This window comes from Bacillus rossius (assembly GCF_032445375.1).
Source record: "Bacillus rossius redtenbacheri isolate Brsri chromosome 9 unlocalized genomic scaffold, Brsri_v3 Brsri_v3_scf9_2, whole genome shotgun sequence".
Taxonomy (NCBI): domain Eukaryota; kingdom Metazoa; phylum Arthropoda; class Insecta; order Phasmatodea; family Bacillidae; genus Bacillus; species Bacillus rossius.
The window spans coordinates 8,747,213-8,771,289 of NW_026962013.1; the positions used below are offsets into that span (position 1 = coordinate 8,747,213).

General features: G+C 41.6%; 1 protein-coding gene and 1 non-coding gene across 2 annotated transcripts in view; one reads left to right on the top strand and one right to left on the bottom strand.

Moving 5' to 3' along the window:
* Positions 1 to 24,077, top strand: part of LOC134543246 (proto-oncogene tyrosine-protein kinase receptor Ret) — an 83,978-nt gene that overhangs the window by 30,345 nt on the left and 29,556 nt on the right. Inside the window, exons 7-12 of the mRNA XM_063388151.1 lie at positions 15,066 to 15,346; positions 17,038 to 17,247; positions 18,442 to 18,587; positions 19,980 to 20,201; positions 21,181 to 21,283; positions 22,797 to 22,962. Coding sequence (XP_063244221.1) covers positions 15,066 to 15,346; positions 17,038 to 17,247; positions 18,442 to 18,587; positions 19,980 to 20,201; positions 21,181 to 21,283; positions 22,797 to 22,962 — 1,128 coding nt within the window. The remainder of the gene's footprint in view (positions 1 to 15,065; positions 15,347 to 17,037; positions 17,248 to 18,441; positions 18,588 to 19,979; positions 20,202 to 21,180; positions 21,284 to 22,796; positions 22,963 to 24,077) is intronic.
* Trnat-ugu (transfer RNA threonine (anticodon UGU)) lies at positions 8,591 to 8,852 on the bottom strand. Its single transcript has 2 exons — positions 8,817 to 8,852; positions 8,591 to 8,626 (listed from the first exon to the last, which is right to left on the bottom strand). It is a non-coding gene; the product is annotated as a tRNA-Thr (tRNA).

Genomic DNA, 24,077 nt, shown 5'->3' on the forward strand with positions numbered 1-24,077 from the left:
CATCAGGATCGAGGGCTGGACTTGGATATGTGGTACGGAACTTTTACCGAGCTCTTTTAAACCGGCATTATTTAGTTCGGCACATTCGGTACTCCGGCAACGGGCGAGAGATTCACCCGTGGAAAATATTACTGCTGTGTATACAACCATGACTTGCAAAAAGTATCAACCTACGTAGGTAAACAAATCACTTTATTCTCAGTTCTACTATCAATCGTTAACTTTGAAAAAAGGAATTGAACAGGTAATTGTTTGAACGCATGAAAAATCACAGAATTATTATCCCTGACTCGTACACCACGGGCATTACTGCATAGAACTGTCAAACTCGAGAAGAGTTACGTGACGCAGACTATAGGTGCGATCGAAGAAAGCAGCTTCAAATACGTTTCAGCTTTGAATATATATACTGTATAGAAGTCGCCAGCCCAGGTTAAAATTTCTAATACGGTTTTGAGGTAGTTGGTTAATTCACCGCCGCAATCGCCACCATCTCTAGGGCATCGACTTGTGGTGGTCCCTAGCGGACAAGTGTCTAACTCTTCAAACACTCCTTCCCCCTCCCGTTGAACGAACTTGAGCTGCAGTGAATGATAGGTGGGGGGGTGCAGGGAATGACAGCGGGTGACAGAGCTGCGCTCTAACGTGTAAATAACAACTAAGACGTTACAGGGCGTTACGGCAGCGCACTGCAGCGGTGAAGTTCCCAAGCTGCTCATCATACGCTTCTGAAAAACGTAGAGTAAATCCTATCCACTCGCGACTTCTATACAGTATATATATTCAAAGGTTTCAGCGCTGGCCCGTAACTTAAGGAAAACCCGGACGACGATGACGAGGGGCGAAAGACGTTATTCTGCTCGACGACTGGGTTACCGAAGAGGCTCAGGCTCAGATTTGTTGCTCGATCAGGCGACACCGCCGCAGGGTCAGCTGCAACTGTGCTGTCATCACAGCCATTGCGAGCCTCGAGGTCCGAATGCAATATCCGGGCATCGAACCGCGGGCCCGCGTAGTAGAGTTCCAGGCCGCGGATTGCCGCCCACTGCCTCTGGTTGTGAAAATAGATATGATGTCTGGTGACTCCTGAGGTGTTGTGAGTTGGGTGGTTTGGCGGGGTTGCAGTCAGGACTCGAACCCGTGGTTTTGCTGAGGGCGATTTCAGGAGCACGGTGGGAGAGAATGTGTGTTAGTGTGATTTGGGTTCGTGGGTTCGAATCCCAGTAGAGATAGTTTCAGCGGGCTGCATGCCCTGCGCTCTCTATTTCGGGTGTGTAGGTTGTTAGCTGGCTGTGGTTTCTATTCGTACTGGGCGGAATGAGCAGTTGGATAAGTTATAGGATGGTGTAGGTTGATGGTCACTGTGGTTTTTGTGGAACTTGTTCGCGACGAATGGTAGACCTGAGTGAGATGTTGTGTGAGTACACTCCTCGGGGCGACAGTCGGAGTTCCCGAAGACCTTCTTCGGGCGGAGTTTCGCCCCGGCGGAAGAGAGGCAACCAATCAAAGTCGAGGCGCGAAGTGCGAGACCAGAGATGAACGGCAAGCTTTCGAAACTTTCCGGGCGTCGACCTCTCGGACCGAAAACAAGTCCTCGACAGAGATGTGTAAAGGGTCTCTACTCATCGTCTCGAGGGGGTCGTTACCACAACGCCGAAATACCATAACGCCGAATGTCAAAATTGACCACAACGCCGACAGCTAGAAAACTGCTGTGTACCACAACGCCGAAATAACAACTGAATGAAGTCGTGTGTGATTCTTAAATGTACCTTAACGCCGAAATACCACAATCAAACCTAACCTCACATAACCTAACCTAACTTAACCTAGCCTATCCTAGCCTAGCCTAACCTAACCTAGCCTAACCTAACCTAGCCTAACCTAACCTAGTCTAACCTAACCAAGTCTAACCTAACCTAGTATAACCTAACCTAGTCCAATCTAACCTAGTCTAACCTAACCTAGTCTAACCTAACCTTTGTGGCAGTCCTGCAATGGCATTTTTCGGCGTTAGTGTATTTCGGCGTTGTGGTATTTCGGCGTTGTGGTGCGTCCCCGATGTGTAACATCACGTGTTCTTGAGCTGCAAACACACATAATACGAAACTCAGACATGAAATTTACCTTTGAATCCTTTAAAATAATGCCGGTCGTGATAAATATACACACAAATTGTATTTTTCAACAGCATTTCTGGACGCGAATCACACGTAGTTTCACCACTCGCCGCTGAACGTCGCTGCTGAAGCAGCTACGTCGAGTGTGTTGAATCATTTGATTAGCAGAACGAAATTTTAAACTACAAAACTAAAGGTCTTCAATAAATGCGAAAAAGGCTTGTAAAAACACTACTATAGCATACTACAATGCTACTTTAGGCCTGATTTTCAACAAGGGATTTTATTACAATACTGCCCATCTTGTTAAAATTGATAAAAAAGTAAATGCTATAAAGTGTCCCTTTGTCTTTGTGAACTTTGGTTCGCGCCATCCGATACAGATGGCAGCACCGTGGTTGTTACACATTTCCGCTCCTAATAAAAGTTTTGTAAAACTGCAAATGGCATAAAGCTTTGCCTCGCAATTTTACAAGTTATATCGTCGGCACTTGAGTTTCCAATGAACATCTTTGTAAAAGTGCGAAAAGAATTTTACAGTGTAAGTTAGCGGAGAAATGAAGATAAAGGTGCAATGCAAGTCCCTTGAGTGCTTTCAAGAATCCGTACCGAATGTTCCATGGCCTTAAAATTTATCTGAAAACACGCATTTTTAGCCATTTACACTTTCCTAAAAAAAAAAAAAAAGTTTAAAAATTAAATACGGAATCAGAACTAACCATCTGCCCTCAGCGTATTCGGATAACTTGAGCAGTTTTCAATTGGTGTGTGTGTTTTTTTTTTTCGGAACCCTCTGCTCACAGATTGCGTGCTACAGGGGCAGCCTCGTCAGGGGTGTATGTGTGTTAGTGAGGCGGGATGATAAGCGCGACGCTCGCTGGTGCTTCTAGCGCGTTATAGCCTCTAAGCGCAAGTCTCTGAACTGGCGTGCATTCGTCTCGTCGTCACAGGATAACTGTGAAATTTGAGCGGTGACCGTAGCATTATATGGCGGAGAAATGAAGATAAAGGTGTTATGCAAGCCCCTTAAGTGCTTTCAAGAATCTGTACTGATTGTTTAATGCCTAAAAATTACTCTGTAAACACGCGTTTAAGGCATTTTAACGCTTCTAAAAATACAGTTTAAAAACTTAATCCGAAATTAAAAGTACTTTTAGGCCCTCAGCGAACTCTTAAATGCTATTCGTAAATAGGCCCCACTCGGATATCTTGAGTAGTTTTGAAATCGCGTTGTTTTTCCTGAAGCTCTGCACACCGTATGTGTGCCCAGGTAGGCGGGCCCCTTAATCTCTTAGTCACTCACGTATACAAGGGTCACAAACTTGGAAAATACGTCAATGTCACATACTACTTCATAGCTCACTCCACAACGATATTCCAACCTCCCGTATAATACCTCCTAGAGTTTCCGCTTGCGTTGTCCGACTTCACTGCGAGTCGCAAATCCACAGCCCAGGCCTCAGCATTTCTCATTTCTGGAAAGATGGCGTCGCGTCGAATCACATCGCGTATTTCCGCCCGCGTTCGCCGAACTTCGGCTCCGACTGGCCACGCCTCCCAATCTCCGGGTTCCGCGGAAATCCAGCCGGGCCGTTAGCGGGAACGTGGATGGAGGGAGTGGAAGGGGAGGGGGGAGAGGAGGCAGATAAACACGGAAAGGGACGCGTCGGCAGATAACAGCGCATGCGCGCGAGCGCGTGTCAGTTGTTTTTCGCGCGCGGGATTAACGAACTACTCTGGCGCTGTGTTCCCTGCTAGAGACGCCGAGGAGCGTCGCTCTTTCATTAACGTCGCCGGTCTTTTTATTTCCCCCCAAGGCAAACTACCGCCGAGTCAAGGAAAAACTTTCCGGCGCAAGTTAATGGATCCATACATCTAAGATTTTTCCTGTTGTTAAAGGAGCGAGATAAGAGCCGCAATACAATATACCGGTTCCAAAAGTTTTTAGGCCCTAGCAATTTTGACGTGAATACGTCTTTAAAATTATTTTCATGCTGGGAGGCAATTCAAAAAACGAATGATAACAAAATTGATGTTGCAGCTACATATCTATCATCTACATCCAAAATTTAATTACTCCGCTGGATAGCTAAAGGATCAAAGAATTCGTTACGCTAAGTGAGGACTGTGACGCATCGTGCGCGGTGGAGGGGGAAGCGCCGCCTTTTGAGGTCATTTTGCTGCGTTTCGAGATTTCCATTTGGACTCGGAGAAGCTACGACGATCGTTTGAGTTTCAGACGTCAGCTCTCGTCAAAATTTATCGATCGCATATATAAAACATTAGTGTAAAATAGATGCAGTGAATAAAATATATATATATTCAAAAATATATAATGTCGGCCTATACGCGTCAAAAAGCCAAATCCAAATACAGAGATCGTATACGGTTGGAAAGTGCTTCCCAAGAGCAACCGAATTGTACCAATAAAATGCCATATGACCGAGTGAAGCAGTGCCGGGAACGTAAAAGAATGAACGCGGCCGAGCGGATCAACGAAGGTGCCAGTACATCTGCAGCTGGGGCGGTTGAAATCATGCAAGTGGATGATGACTTGTTAGTGTTCAAACATGATTATAACGTACATAAAATAGCGTATTTTTTTATTTTGTATAGAAAATATTACCTGTTACCTACACGTACATACGGCCGTGTCCATGATACAGCCACACTTCATTTTGTTTTATATTTTATATATTTCGAATTTCCTTTCATTGAGACAGAGATCACTATCAGTAGATTTACAGAGACCTTAACATAGCGTTTATTGATAGTATTAATACAGGTTTTTTTTCCGTTCCCAAAAAATTAATTTAATTCTAAGGACTGTTATACAATGACTCGAAAACGGAGGCGGATCTCATGGAAAAGAGTTTCTACGATATCACGCAGACGTTGTCTCAGCAATGCTGAGCTCTGTTTACGTTGCTCTGTGCGACCAACAGTAGCCAGGCACTTGTCTGCGATGGTAGCAATGTATGTTTATGTTCTAAAAACGTTTTAAAAAAGGGGGTTGTCTGTAAAGTCGGTTTACGGACGATAATTTTACGTGATAACGTCATAAGAGAACATTGATGAAAAATTGCATACTTCTTAATTTTCAAATATTATTTACAGTTTTTGCAAATTTAATTTAAATAATTTTGTTTAAATATAATCACGAACAATTAGTTATAGAAATAAACTGAAATCAAATCAATGTCGATAAATTGTTAATTTGAAATGACGAAATTTGACAAATAAATCAATTTTTTTTTTAAATTGCTGCTTTTAATTTTAAAAAACCCGCCTTAACCTATTTGATAATATAGAAGATTTTCTCGCACGGTGGTTGGCCGGTTCTTGCACGCTCGGCTCAGGCGGAACGTGACAATGAGTCATGCTTTTTCGTGCGTGCAGCCGGCGTTCATCGATTTATAAGACGTTATCACGTCAAAAATGTTTCAAGTTCCAGAATATCGAGTGTTCTATTATTACTTTGTCGTTTACTTTTTTTTTATTAATGTAAATTCTGACCGCGCTATGGTTTCGAAGATTAATATTATTATTTTTTAAAATTTAATTAATATTTCATAACCTTGAAATGCAATCTCGTTGGTTGCCACTTGTTACGTTTCCGTGCGTTGTGGAAGCGGCAGGAACGATAGTGAAATACTCCGTTTCTAAGCCATTGTAGAGCGGGTCTAATGGCTTCTCAAAGAAAACAATTTGAAACAGGCAGTTGTTATTATTAACTTGAGACATTCTACCAAATTATACACCACTATGCTTTAGTGAAGCAATTTTTTAAATTAAAGATACGATAAAAAATAAATACGACCTAAAGACTGTTGAAACCAAGATGGCGTATTTCTATTCTTATCTCCCCCGTTAGTGTTTTTCAAAGTCTCGCACTTACACAGAAAAAAAAAATTTTGGAGGAGCGAAAAGTAAAGTGAATCCAAGTTTAGAACTGCAGGCTGGAGGCTCAGTTGCGTAGTACAGTTTTTTTATTCCTTTAAAAAAATATTGTTTGTCTGTAAAGTCGGTTTACGGACGATAGTTTAACGTGACAACGTCATAACAAAACATTGATGAAATGATTGCATACTTTTATGAATAAATTAAAATCATTTTTATTGAATTATCACTATTTTGTATGGATACAAAGAAGGAGTGAAATGAAATCTACAATTTAATTGATAAATTTACTTTTATTTGCACTCATTAATTCAAATATGTTTATTACTTTAACGAACATATTATTTTAACTATAACTTTTTGAATGAAAGTGATTGTTTTATTGGAATGTTCAATTGGCTCCATAAAATAGTATATTCCCTTGCACGTCGGTTAGGCGGCTCAACTTGATATTAAAATTTCAAAATATTTTTTTTTTAAATTCTCTTTTATGTTTCTTTTTGTTTATTGCGCTTTATTTTGGAAAAATAGAAAAATAGAAGAAAAAAAACCAAAATAATTCATTACTAAAAAAAATTGTTTAGTTAAAGTACTAAATTTAAAAACTACTTTTGAAAAGCCTGCCTTAACCTATTTAATATAATAGTAGATTCATAGGCCAATCGAGTGGAAGATAGATGCAGCGCAAGCGTACAATGAGCGTAACGGGACAATGAATGTAATGGGACAATGAGTCATCCTTTTTCGTGCGTGCAGCCGGCGTTCATCGATTTATTAGACGTTGTCACGTCAAAAAATCCACACAGTACATCAGATAACAAATGATTAGCATAACCTCAAAGGATACACGACCACACAGTTCGTAAATTAATTTGCTGAAATCAGTTTGTAAATAAACATCGTGAATCGAATAAGCTGCTAACAGGTGATGCGGTCAGCTAAAGAGATAAATTTAAAAAAAGAAAGTAATAGGGAAACAGAATGTTCCAGCAAAAAAAAAAAAAAAAAGTTCTGTACCGCTGTGAACTAGCGTAGGTCTGGATAATGTGGTGTTGAAGGTTTTTCCGAGAAGGGGCATTGTAGAGCCGCAAAACGAACATGCAGGCCGGCCGGAAAAAACACGTTCCCAGCGGGAATCTCGCTGGCGCTTACAAAGAGATGGTCGTCGAATGCAGGGATGATATATCAGCAGAGGTTATGGGTTGTATGGAGGGGGGGCGGGCATTTTGGGAGTAGCGCCAGTTGTACTGTGCACACGCGCCGTTACTCTGCAGTCAACACACACTCTCTCTCTGGGGTCGCGTTCGATATACTGGCAAACAGGTTGCCCGATTCAAAACAGCCGTTTACAAAAATATTTCAAAGCAGTCATGAGGACATGCCGACGGAAGTGAAAAATTTTTCGCAATTTTTACGAAAAAAATATTATCACACAACAAATTTGTTTCACCACATTAGTAAAATAACTCCTAAATTACTATAAAATACGCATTGCATAGTAATTTTAGGTATTAAAAAATAAATAATGATGTTCTTAATTTTTAGGTTATATTGCTACAAATACTCCGTTTTCTTTGTTATTCAAACTATATATCTATATGAGAATATTAATATATTTTATACTCACTTTTTACTTCACAGTAATCGTATACTTAAGATTTAAAAGCGCAATAAGTTATACAGTACTAATAGGAACAGATATAGTGTTATCGTTAACACGTCACGTGACCATGTCAATGATGACTTAAACATGAATTTACTCCCTATACAAACCTTCCAATAGAATTTTTCACTTCAAAAAAAGGACATTAATAAAAGCAGAAAGTTTTCCAGTAAAACGAAGGTTTCGCAAATGACAAATGACATGGACTCTGCATCACAAAGATGCCTATAAGTTTTTTTTTTTAAAACAAACTAATAGAATTTTACAAATTCATCTTAATTTATAGTTACAACGTGTTTCGGAAGAAAAAAAACTCTTGTGAATTTGTAATGACAAATAGAATTTTTCACAACTTCACAAACATAATAAGGTGTCGGGGTGTACATATGTTTTGTGGTATAGTTTCTTGAAATTTTTATGAGGACGTTATTTATTGAATTTAGTAACTAGTGATCTTTTGCTGGAACTCTGCAAAAACATATCGTGCATTTTATTTTATTCATTAGTTATGTTTGAGCGTAACGTCAATTTAAAATTAAAATTTTAAAAGATATTTTTTTAAAATATAAAAAAATGTAATTAATAAGGCTTGTCTCAAGCTGAAAACTAACTGCAGCATAGTGTTTACATTATTATGGAAATATGCAAATCCGGTTTATCGGGAAAATAAAAACCTATACCGTGACATACGCATAGCTATTAGCACATTTACGTTTTTCTGCATAGTCGCCTATAAAAACGCGCTTTACTTCAGAATTTAAATGATCAATCTAACTACAGTTACACAAAATATCTTATAAATATAAAGGTTCTTTAGGGTATACCTACATGTTTCTATTTTTATGCTTAAGCAGGTTTCGACCCGAGTGTTCGAAAAACATGTGTTGTTCAGGTAAAATGATCGCGTTGCCTCCTGTGAGGATTGAACTCACGACCCCTGGTTTACAAATTCAAATTCAAATTCAAAAGCTTTTTATTGCGATGTTTGCGTACATTGGTATTTACATAGGTTTACATAGTGGAACGCCAGCACATTGTGCTCTTTTTCCATAGTTTATAGACATTATACAACCCTTCATATATACATTTGCATTTATTTAATAATTGTTTTTAGGAGGAAAAGTTTAAAAAATTACAAGACCAGTGCTCTGCCACTGAGCTAAAGAGGCCGACATGAGTGACGATGTTATATTATGGAAACAATTGGCGGGAACGTGCTTCGGCAAGGTCATCTGCCATGTGTGGCGGGCGAACGTGACGTATTGACATAACATCGCTGAAGAGGAAAAGCTGTTATCTCGTTACTGAAGATAAGCCTAAGATGTATATCAAGCTCTGTCCCTGCCCGCACACGCCTAAATATTCACCTTCGGCCAACCTCGGGATTTGTTTTATTTTTGCGCAGGAAAAATGAATTCAAATATTAAAAGTGGTCGGTTAGGTTAGCTACATTAAAACACTTTAAAACACTATGGACGGTTAGTTAGGTTAGTATAGCTACATTACCGAGGTTGGCCGAAGGTGAATATTCGGGCGTGTTCGGGCAGGGACAGAACTAGATGTACATCTTAGGCTTCCCGTTACTGAACGCTAGTTTGTCAGTAAAACCACTCGTTTCATTTTAAAGGTTAAACATTTTTGCATGCCGATAGTTTTCTTATAATAATTTTTACGTATTTTCAGAATTTGACTATGAAAATGAAATTTTTTTAAGTCATTTTACATTTAAATTAACAAACTGTTTTCATGATTATTTGCAATTGTTTTATGAATTTGTAAATTAAAAATTTCTCAAAAAACCGGCTGTTATTAGAAATGACGAGAAAATTCAGTTGTGGGAACAACGGTTCAGACTTTTTTAAAATTGAATAATTTTTATTAAATTTGCATCAAATTATATTCATGATTTTTGTTTATAAACACAAGCTGTAAAAGTATTTAATATGAGTTAAAAATATTATGTATACATAATTATATTCATGTGACTATAAACAAGTTCTAGAATATGTAAATATTGCAAATTTGAAAGCACAGGCGGAGAAATGTTTGGCTTCAACGTCTTCATTTTCAACTCCCGCAACAGCATACCAAAAGTGGATTTAAAATATAGACCTGTTTCGGTATGCTTAAAACAAATTAAATAGTTTTATGATTTACGCATAGTTTACATGCTAAGACAAATTTGGTATAACTGCTTACGGATTAAGTGTAAGAAATTTAGTAGGTAGCCTACTCTGGTTGAAAGGAAAACAACAAAAATAATCGTTGAGTCATTGCATAGGTTGATTAATGACGTTACTTGCGGTAGCATCCAGTGCTCGAAAGTCGGCCCAATCAACTCGAGGTTGGAAATTAGGGGGCTCGTCTAGTCGGAGTGTAGTGAGGCGGGTTGATAAGCGCGACGCTCGCTGATATTTCTAGCGCAGTATCGCCTCTAAGCGCAAGGCTTCTGTACTGGCGCGCAGTCTTCTCGTCGTCACAGGATAAGTGTGAAACTTGAGCGGTGACCGTAACATTATATGGCTGAAAAATGAAGATAAAAAGGTGAAATGCAGGTCCCTTAAGTGCTTTCAAGGATCTGTACCGGTTGTTTTACGCCTAAAAATTATTCCGAAAACACGCCTTTTAGCCATTTTCACTCTTCTAATAACATAGTTTAAAAACTTAATCTGAAATCTAAAGTACTTGCCGGCCCTCAGCGAATTCTTAAATGCTTTTCGTAAACAGATACCTACTCGGATGGCTTGAGTAGTTTTAAAATCGCGTCGTTTTTCCTGAAGCTCTGCGCACCGCGCGTGTGAGACAGCTACACTACGCACGTGATAGCAACTCCTAATCATGGCGTCAGCTACGCGCACATCCTGGTGATAACACCAGTCACCGGGTGAGGGGGGGGGGGATGACCCTCTTATCCGTACTTACGAAACTATCGAGACTATCGATCGGCTCTTGTTTTGTCTTATCTCTCTCTACGTATTGTGTCTACTCCGAAGAGCCTCTCATAATACTGCCAACATCACAGCCCAGCTGAAGTGCTTTCGACCTGACTTGGTTCTAAACAAACACAGCCTTATTATTCCACTGCAAACTTGATACGGTACTCTGTTAGATTTTTCGTTGTTCTTTTTTTTTTGTCATTACTTTTATTCACGTGCTGTTTTTTTTTTTGACGTGATAACGTCTTATAAATCGATGAACGCCGGCTGCACGCACGAAAAATTGTCACGTTCCGCCTGAGCCGAGCGTGCAAGAATCGGCCAACTACAGTGCGAGAAAATCTTCTGTAATATCAAACAGGTTAAGGCGGGCTTTTTAAATAATTGTTCGTGATTATATTTAAACAAAATTATTTAATTTAAATTTGCAAAAACTGTAAATAATATTTGAAAATTAAAAAAGTATGCAATTTTTCATCAATGTTTTCTTATGACGTTATCACGTAAAATTATCGTCCGTAAACCGATTTTACAGACCACCCCCCCCCCCTCGTTTTTTTAACTCGATATCTCCCTTGCATCTCTGCCACAAATATTTTTAACAGATGTTCACTGGATATACAGACATTACGCTAAGTGAATATCTGTCGAGAATATTTGTGGCAGAACATCAAAGGAAAAGGAGGTATTGTGTTAAAATTTTTGAATTTTTGAATAAAAGTAATGACGAAAGAACGAAAAAAAAAAATACATGTATTTAAATTATCACGATCAATTTCCACAGTTATTCCATATGTAGGTATACAAGCAATGTCATGACAAATTAAGTGTTTTTAATCGCTAAAGTCTTTTTTTTACTGTCTGCCTTGCCTTTCTTGGCTAAACCGTATATACTCGTAAATGCCCATGTAGAGTATAACATACTTTAAAGCAAAATATCACGTGCAAAAAAATGGTCCAAACAAAACATTTAAAAAACTCGGATCATCACTTTACAACTCAAAGTACTAATTCATTATCTGATTGTTAGTGTTATTTTAATTTTGGTAATTTTATTTTGGTTATCCTGTTTGTCTGCTTTTCTAACAGGCATGTGTTAGTAAAATTAATAATAAACCTAAGCAATCAAAGTGTGTTCAAAAAAGTTTCATGGTTTCAGTTCATTTTTAAATTATTATTTGTTGACAATTTTAGTATAAAAACATGTCCACACAAAATATTTAGTGGACAGCACTCGCAGGTTGATTGTAAATACACTGCAGGTGGCTTACAGTAGAGACCTGTAGATAATTCAGCAACCTTAATCCTAATTCCAACACCACAACCATGCCTTTCTTGGGAATTAACCCTACTACCCCTTTTCCCACTTGAATTTGGCGCCATCCAAACTACTTTGACTATGCACAGCTAGATTTAATTACTTTTGTTGAGTGCTGTAACAGTTTTAATCCACAAAAATAAAACTGAGTTTTGCTTTGTAAGTCGTCAGCTTAATTACTGAACTCTCGTAACTCAAGTATTATCAGTACTTATATTTTTGCATTAAGTTTCTTTCATTTAATTACTGCGTGACCTCTCCGAGTGTTATAACAAAAAAAAAGTTTTTTTATGAAACACAATTCCCGTTTCAGCAAACCTCTTGAACAAATGTAAAAGGTTCATGAAAGTATTATTACAGTAAGCAGTCATACATGTTTGTTTTTTTACCTTTTTGGAATGGAGTGTCAAATTTTAGTTCTTTCTCTCTCCTGCAAAATTAGTGTTAAGGGAGTCACGAAGGTTTGCTAACTAGACCAACAAAAAGGACATTCGCCGTCAGTTTATACAGAAATTTATTGTAAGTGGCCAACGTGACATTCAGCTCGATAAGTCTCCTAATTTCGATAAATTAAAGGACAACGGGTCCTGGCTTATACTACACAATTAGTTATAATTTATTTCGTAAAAAAAAAAATCTTACCGTTATAAAGACAGTAAATGAGCTAGAGATGATTAAAAAAAAGTTAATTAACGTGTTTTGCTGTCAGTATTTTGACAGGCATGTCTGTGGGAAGGACTGTAGAACGTTGGCACGGATCTCTTTTAAGTCCATTTCATCCCACAGTGATTTCGGCCGATGAAGATGTCTGTCATCAGTCAAGCACGGCAGTCAAAATGACGCCGCCAACACGTTTACGGCGCGCGTGGTGCAGGGGGTAGCGGGTTGAATGGGTCAGCAGGGGATGGCCCGTGGTTAATGGCTGGCATCCGAGCGTGTGTGTGTGTGTGTGGGGTGACAGTGGTGGAGGCAGGCATGCGTCGACGCCGAATGGCCTTCGATTCCGGGAAACACGACGCAAGTCGCGAACATCTGCAGCTGACGTGCGTGGTGGCAGATGTCACAGCACCCACCTGCCAGTGACGTATGAGGACCTACCCGGGCACACGCACGCGGTGCGCAGAGCTTCAGGAAAAAACACACGCGATTTCAAAACTACTCAACATATCCGAGTGGAGGTCTGCTTACGAAAAGCATTTAAGAGTTCGCTGAGGGACGAAAACATTCTTTTGATTTCGGATGAAGTTTTTAAACGGTATTTTTAATAAGAGTTGAAATGGTTAGAACGCATGTTTTCAGAGTAATTTTTAGGCGTAAAAAAAAAGAGTACAAATTCTTGCAAACACATAAGGGACTTGCATTACACCTTGATCTTCATGTCTCGGTCTTATAATGTTACGGTCACCACTCAGAGCTCGCAGTTATCCTGTGCACTGGGAGAAGACTGCACGCCAGTCCAGAGGAGACACCGCGCTAGAAGCACCAGCGAGCGTCGCGCTTATCATCCCGCCTCAAGAACACACATACACCCCTGACGAGGCGGGCTCCAAACAACTGCTCAAGGCTCCGTCTCAAACGACATGCTGATTTTCCTCAAGGACTATTTTCCTAAAACTTTAACAGGATATCTCCCTTGCGTTTGCAGTTCTGCCACTCGGTGCAGAAAGACGCACAAGTCTTCGTGATTACAATCAGTTGCGCACCTTATTTATACACCCATGGTATTACACCAAGTGAATAACTGTTAAAAAATATTCGTGGCAGAGCAAAATAAAAAAAAAATTCAAATGGAGGCATCGAGTTAAAATTTTTATAAATAGCCCTTAAATACGCGACGAAGAAATGAAACAATCCACGTGTCGCCTGGGACCGAGCTTTAAGGAGAAGAGATAGGCCATCTCGGTTTTCAACGGCGGCGGGACAAAAGTCCAGTGACATGAACACAGCTTCACTATAGCATTTTAACGACTGAATGTAGTCGTTACTGACTGTCACTGGACTACCTTCCCAATCAAACAAGAGCGTGCGATCCCTAACAGTTGTGTTTTAATTATGTTCTGGAATGTAAAAAATAAATCGAACTGGAAGTATCTCCCACCCTTCCCGAAAGGGCGCATTGTTGGAAGGGAATGTGAGAATTAGAGCTGAAGCAAATCGTATGTATTCGGTACTGAGTAACGGGTGCGCCATCTGGTACCGAGTAACGAAACGTTACTCACGAATGCATTCGTAGTATGGAACAGTTCACTTGTCGTTCTACACTTTACCTATTAAATCAAATTAAATTTTAGAATGACTTAAACACAAGTCTGTTATCAAAATACGGAAAAGTGAAGAAAAAAATGCACCTTACACAGTTTGGTATGTAATGTATAACTGTATGATTTCTACCAATTACGAATGTTGCGATGCCGCGACGTCATAACTGTACGCGTACGCCAATACGACTCGATTCGTTGCTCTAACATAACATAGCATGTTATGAGGAATCAGAAGTAACGAGTAACGTAACGATACGATAGTAACGAGCACTAATTGGCATAGTAATGGATACATACGGGTATGCTTTTTTTTGGTTACTTTTACACCTCCAGTGAGAAGGGAAGCCTTCATTTCACAGACGTGAGAGCCACACCCGAAGTTCCCCGAAGTTCATGCTCGCTATTTTTCCGTTCCATCTCATTGCATAAACCGGTGTGGCATTAAATTTTGCGGTCGATTAGGATAGGTTAGCTACGTTATAAATACTTTAAAACATTGTGGATGGTTGGTTATATTAGGTAAGTATTGCTACATTTAAAAATACTTTAAAATCATTTAATGGTTGCTTAGCAAATAACTATTTTAATATGTAGCTATCCAGCGCTAGGAAACCTTTTACATGTATTCACAGTATCTTTAATGTAGCTATCCTAACCAAATCAACCGTCCACAATGTTTAAAAGTATTTATAATGTAGCTAACCTAACCTAATTCACCATTAGTTATCATGAGTTACAATGAACAAAAAAAAAAACCGAAGATGCACGATCGGGCATTGACTCTCTCGTCTGTGAAGAGAAGGCTTCCCCCAGTGAGAATGCCGGCCGCAGGTCGGAACAATCTGTGACCGACTGCGGACTGCGCAGGCGGAGGTGTCCCTGCGGCTGCGGCGCGAGGACGCCGCCCCCAGGCGCGCCGGGGGCGGCGGGTCCCGGCGCGAGCGGCCGGCGCCCGCCCCCGACTACCCGCCGCGCGTGTGGCTGTACCGCGGCGCCAGCGCCTACTCGCGCGTCGCGACCCCCCGCCACCCCGCCGGCGCCTCCTTCAGCCTGGCGCAGGGCGGCCAACTGTTCGGCGTGACGCCGCGCGGCGGCATCCTGTACGTGGCGCGCGTCGAGGCGCTGCAGGCGGCCCCGCCCGCAGTCACGTGAGTCCCCCGCGGCGGTGTTGCCGGCGTGTGCGCGCGCGCGGTGTTGCCGCGACTCTCTCCCTCTCGCCCGCGCGTTCGCGTTCATCAAGCTCTGTCCCTGCCCGAACACGCCCGAATACTCACCTTCGGCCAACCTCGGGTTAATTTAGCCTATATATATATATATATATATATATATATATATATATATATATATATATATATATTTCTCTGTTTATTTTAATGTAGCCATACTAACCTAACTAACCGTCCATGATGTTTTAAAGTGTTTTAATGTAGCTAACCTAACCGACCACTTTTTAATATTTGAATTCATTTCTCCCTGCGCAAAAATAAAACAAATCCCGAGGTTGGCCGAAGGTGAATAGTTCGGGCGTGTTCGGGCAGCGACAGAGCTTGATGGACATCTTAGGCTTCTCGCACGGGAAGACTTCTTTCTTTTCACAGACGAGAGAGCCACACCCGAAGTTCCCTGAAGTTCAGGCTTGCTTCCCCCCCCCCCCCCCCGTATCTTTAATGTAGCTGGTCCTAACCAAATCATCCGTCCACAATGTTTTAAAGTATTTATGATGTAGCTAACCTAACCTAATTGGCCATTAGTATCCTTTTATCAACACACATTTACAATGAACCAAAAAAAAAAAACCGAAGATGCACAATCAGGCGTTTTGCTCTCTCGTCTGTGAAAAGAAGGCTTCCCGCGTGTGCACGCGCGGTGTTGCCGTAACTCTTTCTCGCCTGCGCGTTCGCGTACTTCCGGACACAACACGTTCTCAGTCCGGTCGTCAAACAGGTGGAAGACCTTGTGGAACTCAGCTCTAGCGATGGAAGTGAGACTACTTGGGTCAAGTTTATAGCCCACACGCTAGATAGTAGCTTCCATAATATTTTACTAACATAGCTAAATTGATTGCGGTAAGTAATGCAGAAATCTATCATCAGGGCAAACAAACTAGTGAAAATGAATTCGCTTTATTTTGGTAACAACGTATTTTATGGTGTTTCATACCAGACTTTTTTTTTAATCTTCTACTAATTTATAATGAAATTTTCCTTTTTTTTTTACTTACAAAATTGTTTTTCCTTTCTGGTTAGATCTCTTTTACTAAGTCGTCAAGTAGTTAATTTAATATTATAAACTTAACACGTTGGATTTCAACCTCTTGCAAGAGTTTTTTTATTATTGTAGTTATGGGCCCAACTGACAGATAGCGCCACGTGGCGTTAACCCTTTCACTGTTTTTGTCCTCCTAGCTGGACAATTTATATCTGAATGATGCATGCAGTTTATGAAACCTTGAAAGGGTGGATTAAGGTTCGCCTACATTCTACCATAAATAATATTTTATGGTTATGAAATGATATTGTATTGTAGGACCTACTTTAAATAATTATTATCAAATAATTAATCTTTAAGATGAGGTTATTACCATACAAAACATTCCAAAAAAATAGTTTAGTTTTCAATAAAAAATATAAAGTTTGGCATATCTTAGGAATTGACAAAGTGTGACTGAAAGGGTTGAATATGTTTTTCTAGTTTGTAAAAAATTATAAATAGTTAAACATTTGAAAATAAGAAAACAGGGCTGGACCCGGGGGTGCAGCCATTGGGGGCCATGGACACCCCTGTGGCCACGTGTCACGGGCGGAAGCGGTGCACGTGTCTCGTCTCGTGCCGGCGGCAGGGTGCAGGTGAGGGCGGAGCAGCCCGGCAGGCCGGCTGCTCTCCTGCAGCTGGAGGTGCAGCTGCTGGGCGAGGCAGCTGGGCCCTGCCAGCTGGCGCACGGCTCGGCCTCCGACTGGAGCCGCGAGTACTGCTCGGAGCAGCGCCGCGCCAGCGCCTGCGCCAGGACCTGCGGCTTCGCCAGCGCCGCGGGCCAGCGCTCGCCCGCCAGGTACGCCAACCCCTCCCTCCGACACTCCCCTGTTACCCCCAGCTGGCGAGACTTCAACCGCGCCGTCCGTCTGAAGCTGTGTTCGCCCGAGACCAGTACAAACCGCAACTGCAACGCGAACATATGTAGTTATTTCGGGGGCGCGTCGTTTTGCCTAAAATCATTCTGCCTAATCGTGTTTCCCCACCTTCGTTTTGCCTAAAATTCGTTTTGCCTAAAGTCTATTTGCCTAAAGTCGTATTGCCTAAAACCATTTTGCCTAAAATCGTTTTGCCTAAAATCGTTTTTGCCTAAAGTCGTTTTGCCTAAAAGTCATTTTGCCTAAAGTCATATCGCCTAATGTCGTTTTGCCTAAAGTCTTTTTGCCTAAAGAACATTTTAGGCTAAATGACTTTAGGCAAAACGACGTGTGCTCGTTATTTCACAACAAAAAAAAAATAATTTCAATTTTTTTAAAAAATTTTCATAACGGGTGTTACTTTATTATTGTTTTTTTTTAAATTCCATTAAGAAAATTACAAAAAAAAATTTAGTCGTAAAAAATAACAAGTTGGGCATAAAAAATGTACATAAATTCCATTAATACACGTGTCCATTGCGCTCAATCTTGCCTGAAGCTCTCTGCAGTGGACAAGTGCGTGTGGCAAGCTGCGTCAGCGCCGGCGGACAGACCGGATTGACGCGACTGCGCGGATGTGGCAGGCCCTCTGGTGTCATGCGTCCAACGACTTACACCCGGCGTCGGCCCACGTGTTGAATTCTTGTTTGCTAAGCCCGGAAATATCTCCGAAACGAAACTATGCAACCAACGTTGAATGTATCTTTTATTGTATCTTCTTTTTTTTAGTACTAGTTATTTTATTTGTTTATGGTAACTGTATTAGTTTTGAAACTTACTGTGGCTGGCTGTCTGGATGGATATCCGCACCAGCCCTTCACAATGATTTTCGTGTTTTTTTTTTTATATTTATGTTTGTTTTGGTGTTTATATGGTGCCAGCCAGTTTAAGACTAGACTGCCACTAAATAAATAAATAATTTAAAATTAATCATTGTGAAAAACGGAATCAAAGAAATTTTTTACTTTTACCCCTTGCCGATGTTCCCCTTGAGACTTCCTTTTGCCTCACCTTGCCCATGTTCCCCTGGAGACTCTAGTTTACCTCCCCGGCGACAGTGTTGTGGCGCTGCGCAGGTACCAGGCGGGCTGCCAGTGGCGCACCAGCAGGAGGGGGCAGGCGGGCTACGCCACGTGCTCGCCCTCGCTGGACACGTGCCCTGACGGCACGTGCGACGCCCTGGAGAAGATGCAGCGCAACATCTGCCCGCAGGACTGCAACTGTGAGCACGAGCGCCTCCGATAATACCTCGTGGAGAGACAGGGGTGGATCCAGGGGAAACATCCTCCCTCCTCATTTTATACTTTTTAACTTATAAATTTCTAAAAAATAAATAAAAAAAAATTATTTAAGAATGTTTTCAAACACTTTTGTATGCAAACAGTGTACCATTCCCCCCCCCCCCCCCCCCCCCCCCGGTTTCAAACCGCTGCTGTCGGAATCCTAACCCGACTGTGATAGGCGCAGTATATCTAATAACCTGGTGCCATTTAAATTTAGTTTCATGGACGAGGAAAACAAATACTAGTCCAGGTAGGTTATTTTCTGCATTACACATCCATGTAACTGGAAACATTTTTAAAAATAAATATTTTTGAGGAAAGTGAAATGCGGCACCTACTATAAATATAATTACAGTGAGTCATGAAACGTTGCTAGAATATTTTTTTTCCCACGTGAAAGATTGGATATTTTTGAGTTTGCCTGTCAAAATGCATACGTATTAGAATTTTATATGTATTTTTTAATCTTCATACCTTAAAAAGGTTTTTTTACTTTTTATCTAGGACTAAAAATACCAATAAGATTGTAGTATGCAGACAAAAAACAAAAAGTGTCAGTTTTCCGCATAAATTCAAAGGAGAATGCATAAAGACATTTATCAACCTCTCCCCTCCCCTCTTATTCAACTAATGCCCAGCTACGCTCCTAAAATTTTATACTAAACAATTTTCTTTTAAAACCAGTTTCTTTTGCTTGAACTTGTGGGACGCGAAGCCACCACAACAGTGTGTTTCTCAGTTGTGACAGTTATAAGTTGTATGTTTCTAAGTTACGGCAGTTCCAATGTGTATGTTTCTAAGTGATGGCAGTTATAAGTTGTATGTTTCTAAGTTGTGGCAGTTATAAGTTGTATGTTTATAAGTTGTGGCAGTTATAAGTTGTATGTTTCTAAGTTATGGCAGTTATAAGTTGTATGTTTCTAAGTTGTGTGTTTCTAAGTTACGACAGTTCTAAGTTGTGTGGTTCTAAGTTTAATGTTTCTAAGTTGTGGCAGTTCTAAGTTGTATGTTTCTAAGTTGTGGCAGTTATAATTTGTATGTTTCTAAGTTACGGCAGTTCTAAGTTGTATGTTTCTAAGTTGTGGCAGTTATAAGTTGTATGTTTCTAATTTGTATGTTTCTATGTTACGGCAGTTCTAAGTTGTATGTTTCTAAGTTATGGCAGTTATAAGTTGTATGTTTCTAAGTTGTGGCGGTTCTAAGTTGTGTGTTTCTAAGTGACGGCAGTTATAAGTTGTATGTTTCTAAGTTGTGGCGGTTCTAAGTTGATTGTTTCTAAGTGACGGCAGTTCTAATTCATGTGGTTCTAAGTGCCGTGGGGGTGCCCGCAGCGAGCCGCTTCTTCGACTCGGACCGCCTGCTGAGCGGCCAGCCGGGCTACCTGAGCGGCGACATCGCGTGCTGGTGCGAGGCGGACGGCACGTGCCTCTGCCTGCCCCAGGAGCCCGACGGCCTCGCCAAGAGACCCACGGCCGCCCCCGCCGCCGCCGCCGCCTCCGAGACCCCGACACCGCCCCCGGGGGCGGCGCGCATCCGCCAGGCGGGCGCCGCAGGTCAGGGTCTCCACTTCGCCCATTACAGTAATACATGCATCGCAAAGGGTTTCTGCAGCGTTGAAATACATAAGTACTTGATGATAATATCCGAAGTGAGGCTTCCATGGGCACGTTGAGAGTAAAATTCCGAGGCCGATTTTTAATGCAACGTTTTCGTGAAATATTGTTGTCAAACTTTCCTGACGCGAAAAAGACAGATAATAGGTACTTGGCCCGAAGATATATAAAGCAAGTGCTATGATATATACGTTGCTGGCCTCGTTTTCGTTCTCCTCTTTGTCCGATGATTCGTCCAACAAAAAAACCGAGAGAGATAGATGAATGAAAGAATAAGACAGGGAGTGTGCGCATGCGCTTGTTACAGAAAATATATATAGGGATCCTATACAGTCAGCTGTGAATTTTATCTTTGCTACCAGCGGGCTCGCGTTCCAACTTGTTCGACCAGCAGCGTAGAGAGCGCTGTTGAGAGACAGTCCCTGCATTTACCTCATAGCTAGCGCTACCTGTTGCGAGTTTTATATATTTCGTTCAGAGACTGAAGAAACGGGTACTACGCACAGTTTTTGTTGTCCTTTATGGTGTATTTCAACAGTTAGTAATATTTATTGTTAATTAATCATTATTGATTTATCAATAGATATTGATATCCTGAGCAGTAATTTTGTTAGACCGTGTTTGTTTAGGAAATTGACTTTTCTGTCTCTTTTTCGCTCTCTTTCTCTCTCACATTCTTCTATTTCTCTCCCTCTCATTCTCTCTCTTTATCTCTATTTCTTTCCCTCTCTCTCATTCTCTCTCTCTCATTCTCTCTCTCTTTCTCTCTCTCTCCATGTTGTGGCAGTGTAAACAAGCAATGGCGCATGTCCAAAGTAATAATTCGAATCAGTCTTCCCCCCAAGGCAAGACTCGTTGTAAGAACGGCGGGACCGTGTTGGGACCGTGCTGGGACCGTGCTGGGACCGTGTGGTTGCAGTTCGGCCCGTGCAGTGCGGAGCTGACTGCGTGGTGGGGGTGACGGCCGCCTGCCTGCTCGTGGTGTTGTCCGCCGCGGGCGCCTGCGTCCTCTGGAGGCTGCGGTGAGTACCACCTTTGAATATATATACTGTATAGAAGTCGCCAGCCCAGATTAAAATTTCTAATACGGTTTTGAGGTAGTTGGTTAATTCACCGCCGCAATCGCCACCATCTCTAGGGCATCGACTCGTGGTGGTCCCTAGCGGACAAGTCTCGAACTCTTCAAACACCCCTTCCCCCTCCTGTTGAACGACGTTGAGCTGCAGAGAATGATGGATGAGGGGAGCGGGGAATGACAGCGGGCGACAGCGCTGCGCTCTAACGTGTAAATAACAACTAAGACGATACAGGGCGTTACGGTAGCGCACTGCAGCGGTGAAGTTCCCAAGCTGCTCATCATAAGCTTCTGAAAAACGTAGAGTAAATCCTATCCACTCGCGACTTCTATACAGTATATATATTCAAAGGTACCACACCCTCTGGCAACGAATTCTAGCGGCGGGTGCGGAAACTACGTGTGATTTCGCGTTCAGAAAAAATCAGTTAAAAACACACAATTTGTGTATACGATTGTCGCGCTCGGCATTGTGTTAAAGAATTCTACGTGGAATTTCGTGTCCGAGTGAACACGAGAACACGTGAATTTGCTTATAACAGACGTTAAGATGTTACACATCCCTGGCGAGCACTGAGACACTTGCTCACGTGTTTTTTTTTATTATTTACTTGTTATTGGCATGTAGCGAAAGTCCTGTTTGACAGTTCCCCGGCGGGGACGCACCACAACGCCGAAATGCCAAATTGACCACAACGCCGACAGCTATAAAACTGCTGTGTACCACAACGCCGAATTACCACAACGCCGAAATACACTAACGCCGAAAAATGTCATTGCAGGACTGCCACAAAGGTTAGGTTGGACTAGGTTAGGTTAGACTTGGTTAGGTTAGGCTAGGTTAGGTTAGGTTAGGCTAGGTTTGGTTAGGCAAGGCTAGGATAGGCTAGGTTAAGTTAAGTTAGGTTTTATTGTGGTATTTCGGCGTTAAGGTACATTTAAGAAACACACACAAATTCATTCAGTTATTATTTCGACGTTGTGGTACACAGCAGTTTTCTAGCTGTCGGCGTTGTGGTCAATTTTGACATTCGGCGTTATGGTATTTGGGCGTTGTGGTAACGACCCGTTCCCGGCGACTCGTGCACAAATGTGCGTGGACAGTGGCGTAGCCAGGATTTGTGTATGGGGGGGGGGATGTTAAGAAGCACGGCCTCGCTTATTAAAGCGGGAGGTCCGGGGGTCTTCCCCCGGGAAAATTTGGATTTTAAGGTGTAAAATAGTGCTATTTTAGCGGTTTTCGGTTCTTAAATTTAAATATTTGTAATGGTAAATTTTTTATTAATTTTTAATATGAAATTTGTTTGAGTGATGAATAAGAAGTTAGTAAAAAGATTTGGCGCTAAGGGGGGGGGGGTGGTGGTTTGATCACCTAAACCCCCACCCCCTAGCTACGCCCCTGTGCGTGGACGATCGAAGGCGACTCGAGCGAGCGAGTGACGTGTGTGTGTTGCGTGCAGGTGCGTGGGCCGGGCGCGGCGCGCCAGGAAGTGCCCCGCCGGGCCCATGACGGCGGCCTCAGGGGCGCGCGCAGACTACCTGGAGGGCGCGAGGCAGCCCTTGGACGGCCTGCTGTCGCCCTTCGACCCAAGCCTGCCGCTGTCGCCCGCCGACCCGCGCGCCGCGGTCAGTGGGAGAAGCCTGAAGATGTCCATCAAGCTCTTCTGTCCCTGCCCGAACACACGCGCCCGAATATATTCACCTTCGGCCAACCTCTCGGGATTTGTTTCATTTCAGCGCAGGGAAAACGAATTCAAGTATTAAAAAGTGGTCGATTAGGTTTAGCTACATTAAAAACACTTTGAAACACTATGGACGGTTAGTTAGGTTAGTATAGCTACATTAAAATAAACGGAGAAACATAAATATATATAAATAAACCCGAGGTTGGCCGAAGGCGAATATTCGGGCGTGTTCGGGCAGGGACAGAACTTGATGGACATCTTAGGCTTCCCGGTCAGTGGCCACTCCTGTGCGACAATTTATTAATATACATTACCGAGACACACACAACACTGAATTTCCTAATTTTTAAAATTTTGTTTCTAATTTTTTCTTAAGTTACGATGGTTTTAAGTTCAAGTGGTTATAAGTTACGATGGTTCTAAATTTGTGTGTTTCTAAGTTACGATGGTTCTAAGCTGTGTGTTTCTAAGTTACGATGGTTCTAAGCTGTGTGTTTCTAAGTTACGATGGTTCTAAGTTGTGCGTTTCTAAGTTACTGCTATTTTAAGTTGCGTGTTTCAAAGTCATGATAGTTCTATGTTTATGACTTTCTAAGTTGTTTCTTGGTTGTGTGTCTGTAAGTTATGATCGTTCTAACCTACCTATGAAAGTTCTAAGTTATGTGGTTTAATTCTATGTTGTGACGGTTCCAAGTTAAGACTTTAAAAAGTTATTTGGGGTTCCCCGATAATGAGTATCAGTCGGTCGCTGGGTTTTTTCCGACACTTCTTTCTCGTGGATTTCGAAGAAAACTTCTGAGAACTCACAGTCCCTAGATCCAGAAACCATCGTCCGCTGGCGCATCCAGTTTCGAATTTTGAGAAGGGGCTGATGACCCAAGAGGTTTGAGTCGCATGAAATAATACCCAGTTAAATAGTTAGTTAAAAAAATAATAGCCAATATAAAAGTTATGTTACCACAATTTGAATCATTAAAAAAAAATTACATTATAGTAGTACTAAAAAATTATAATTTCACAATTTTTATAAAAATTCGGACTTACTACAAAGGTAAA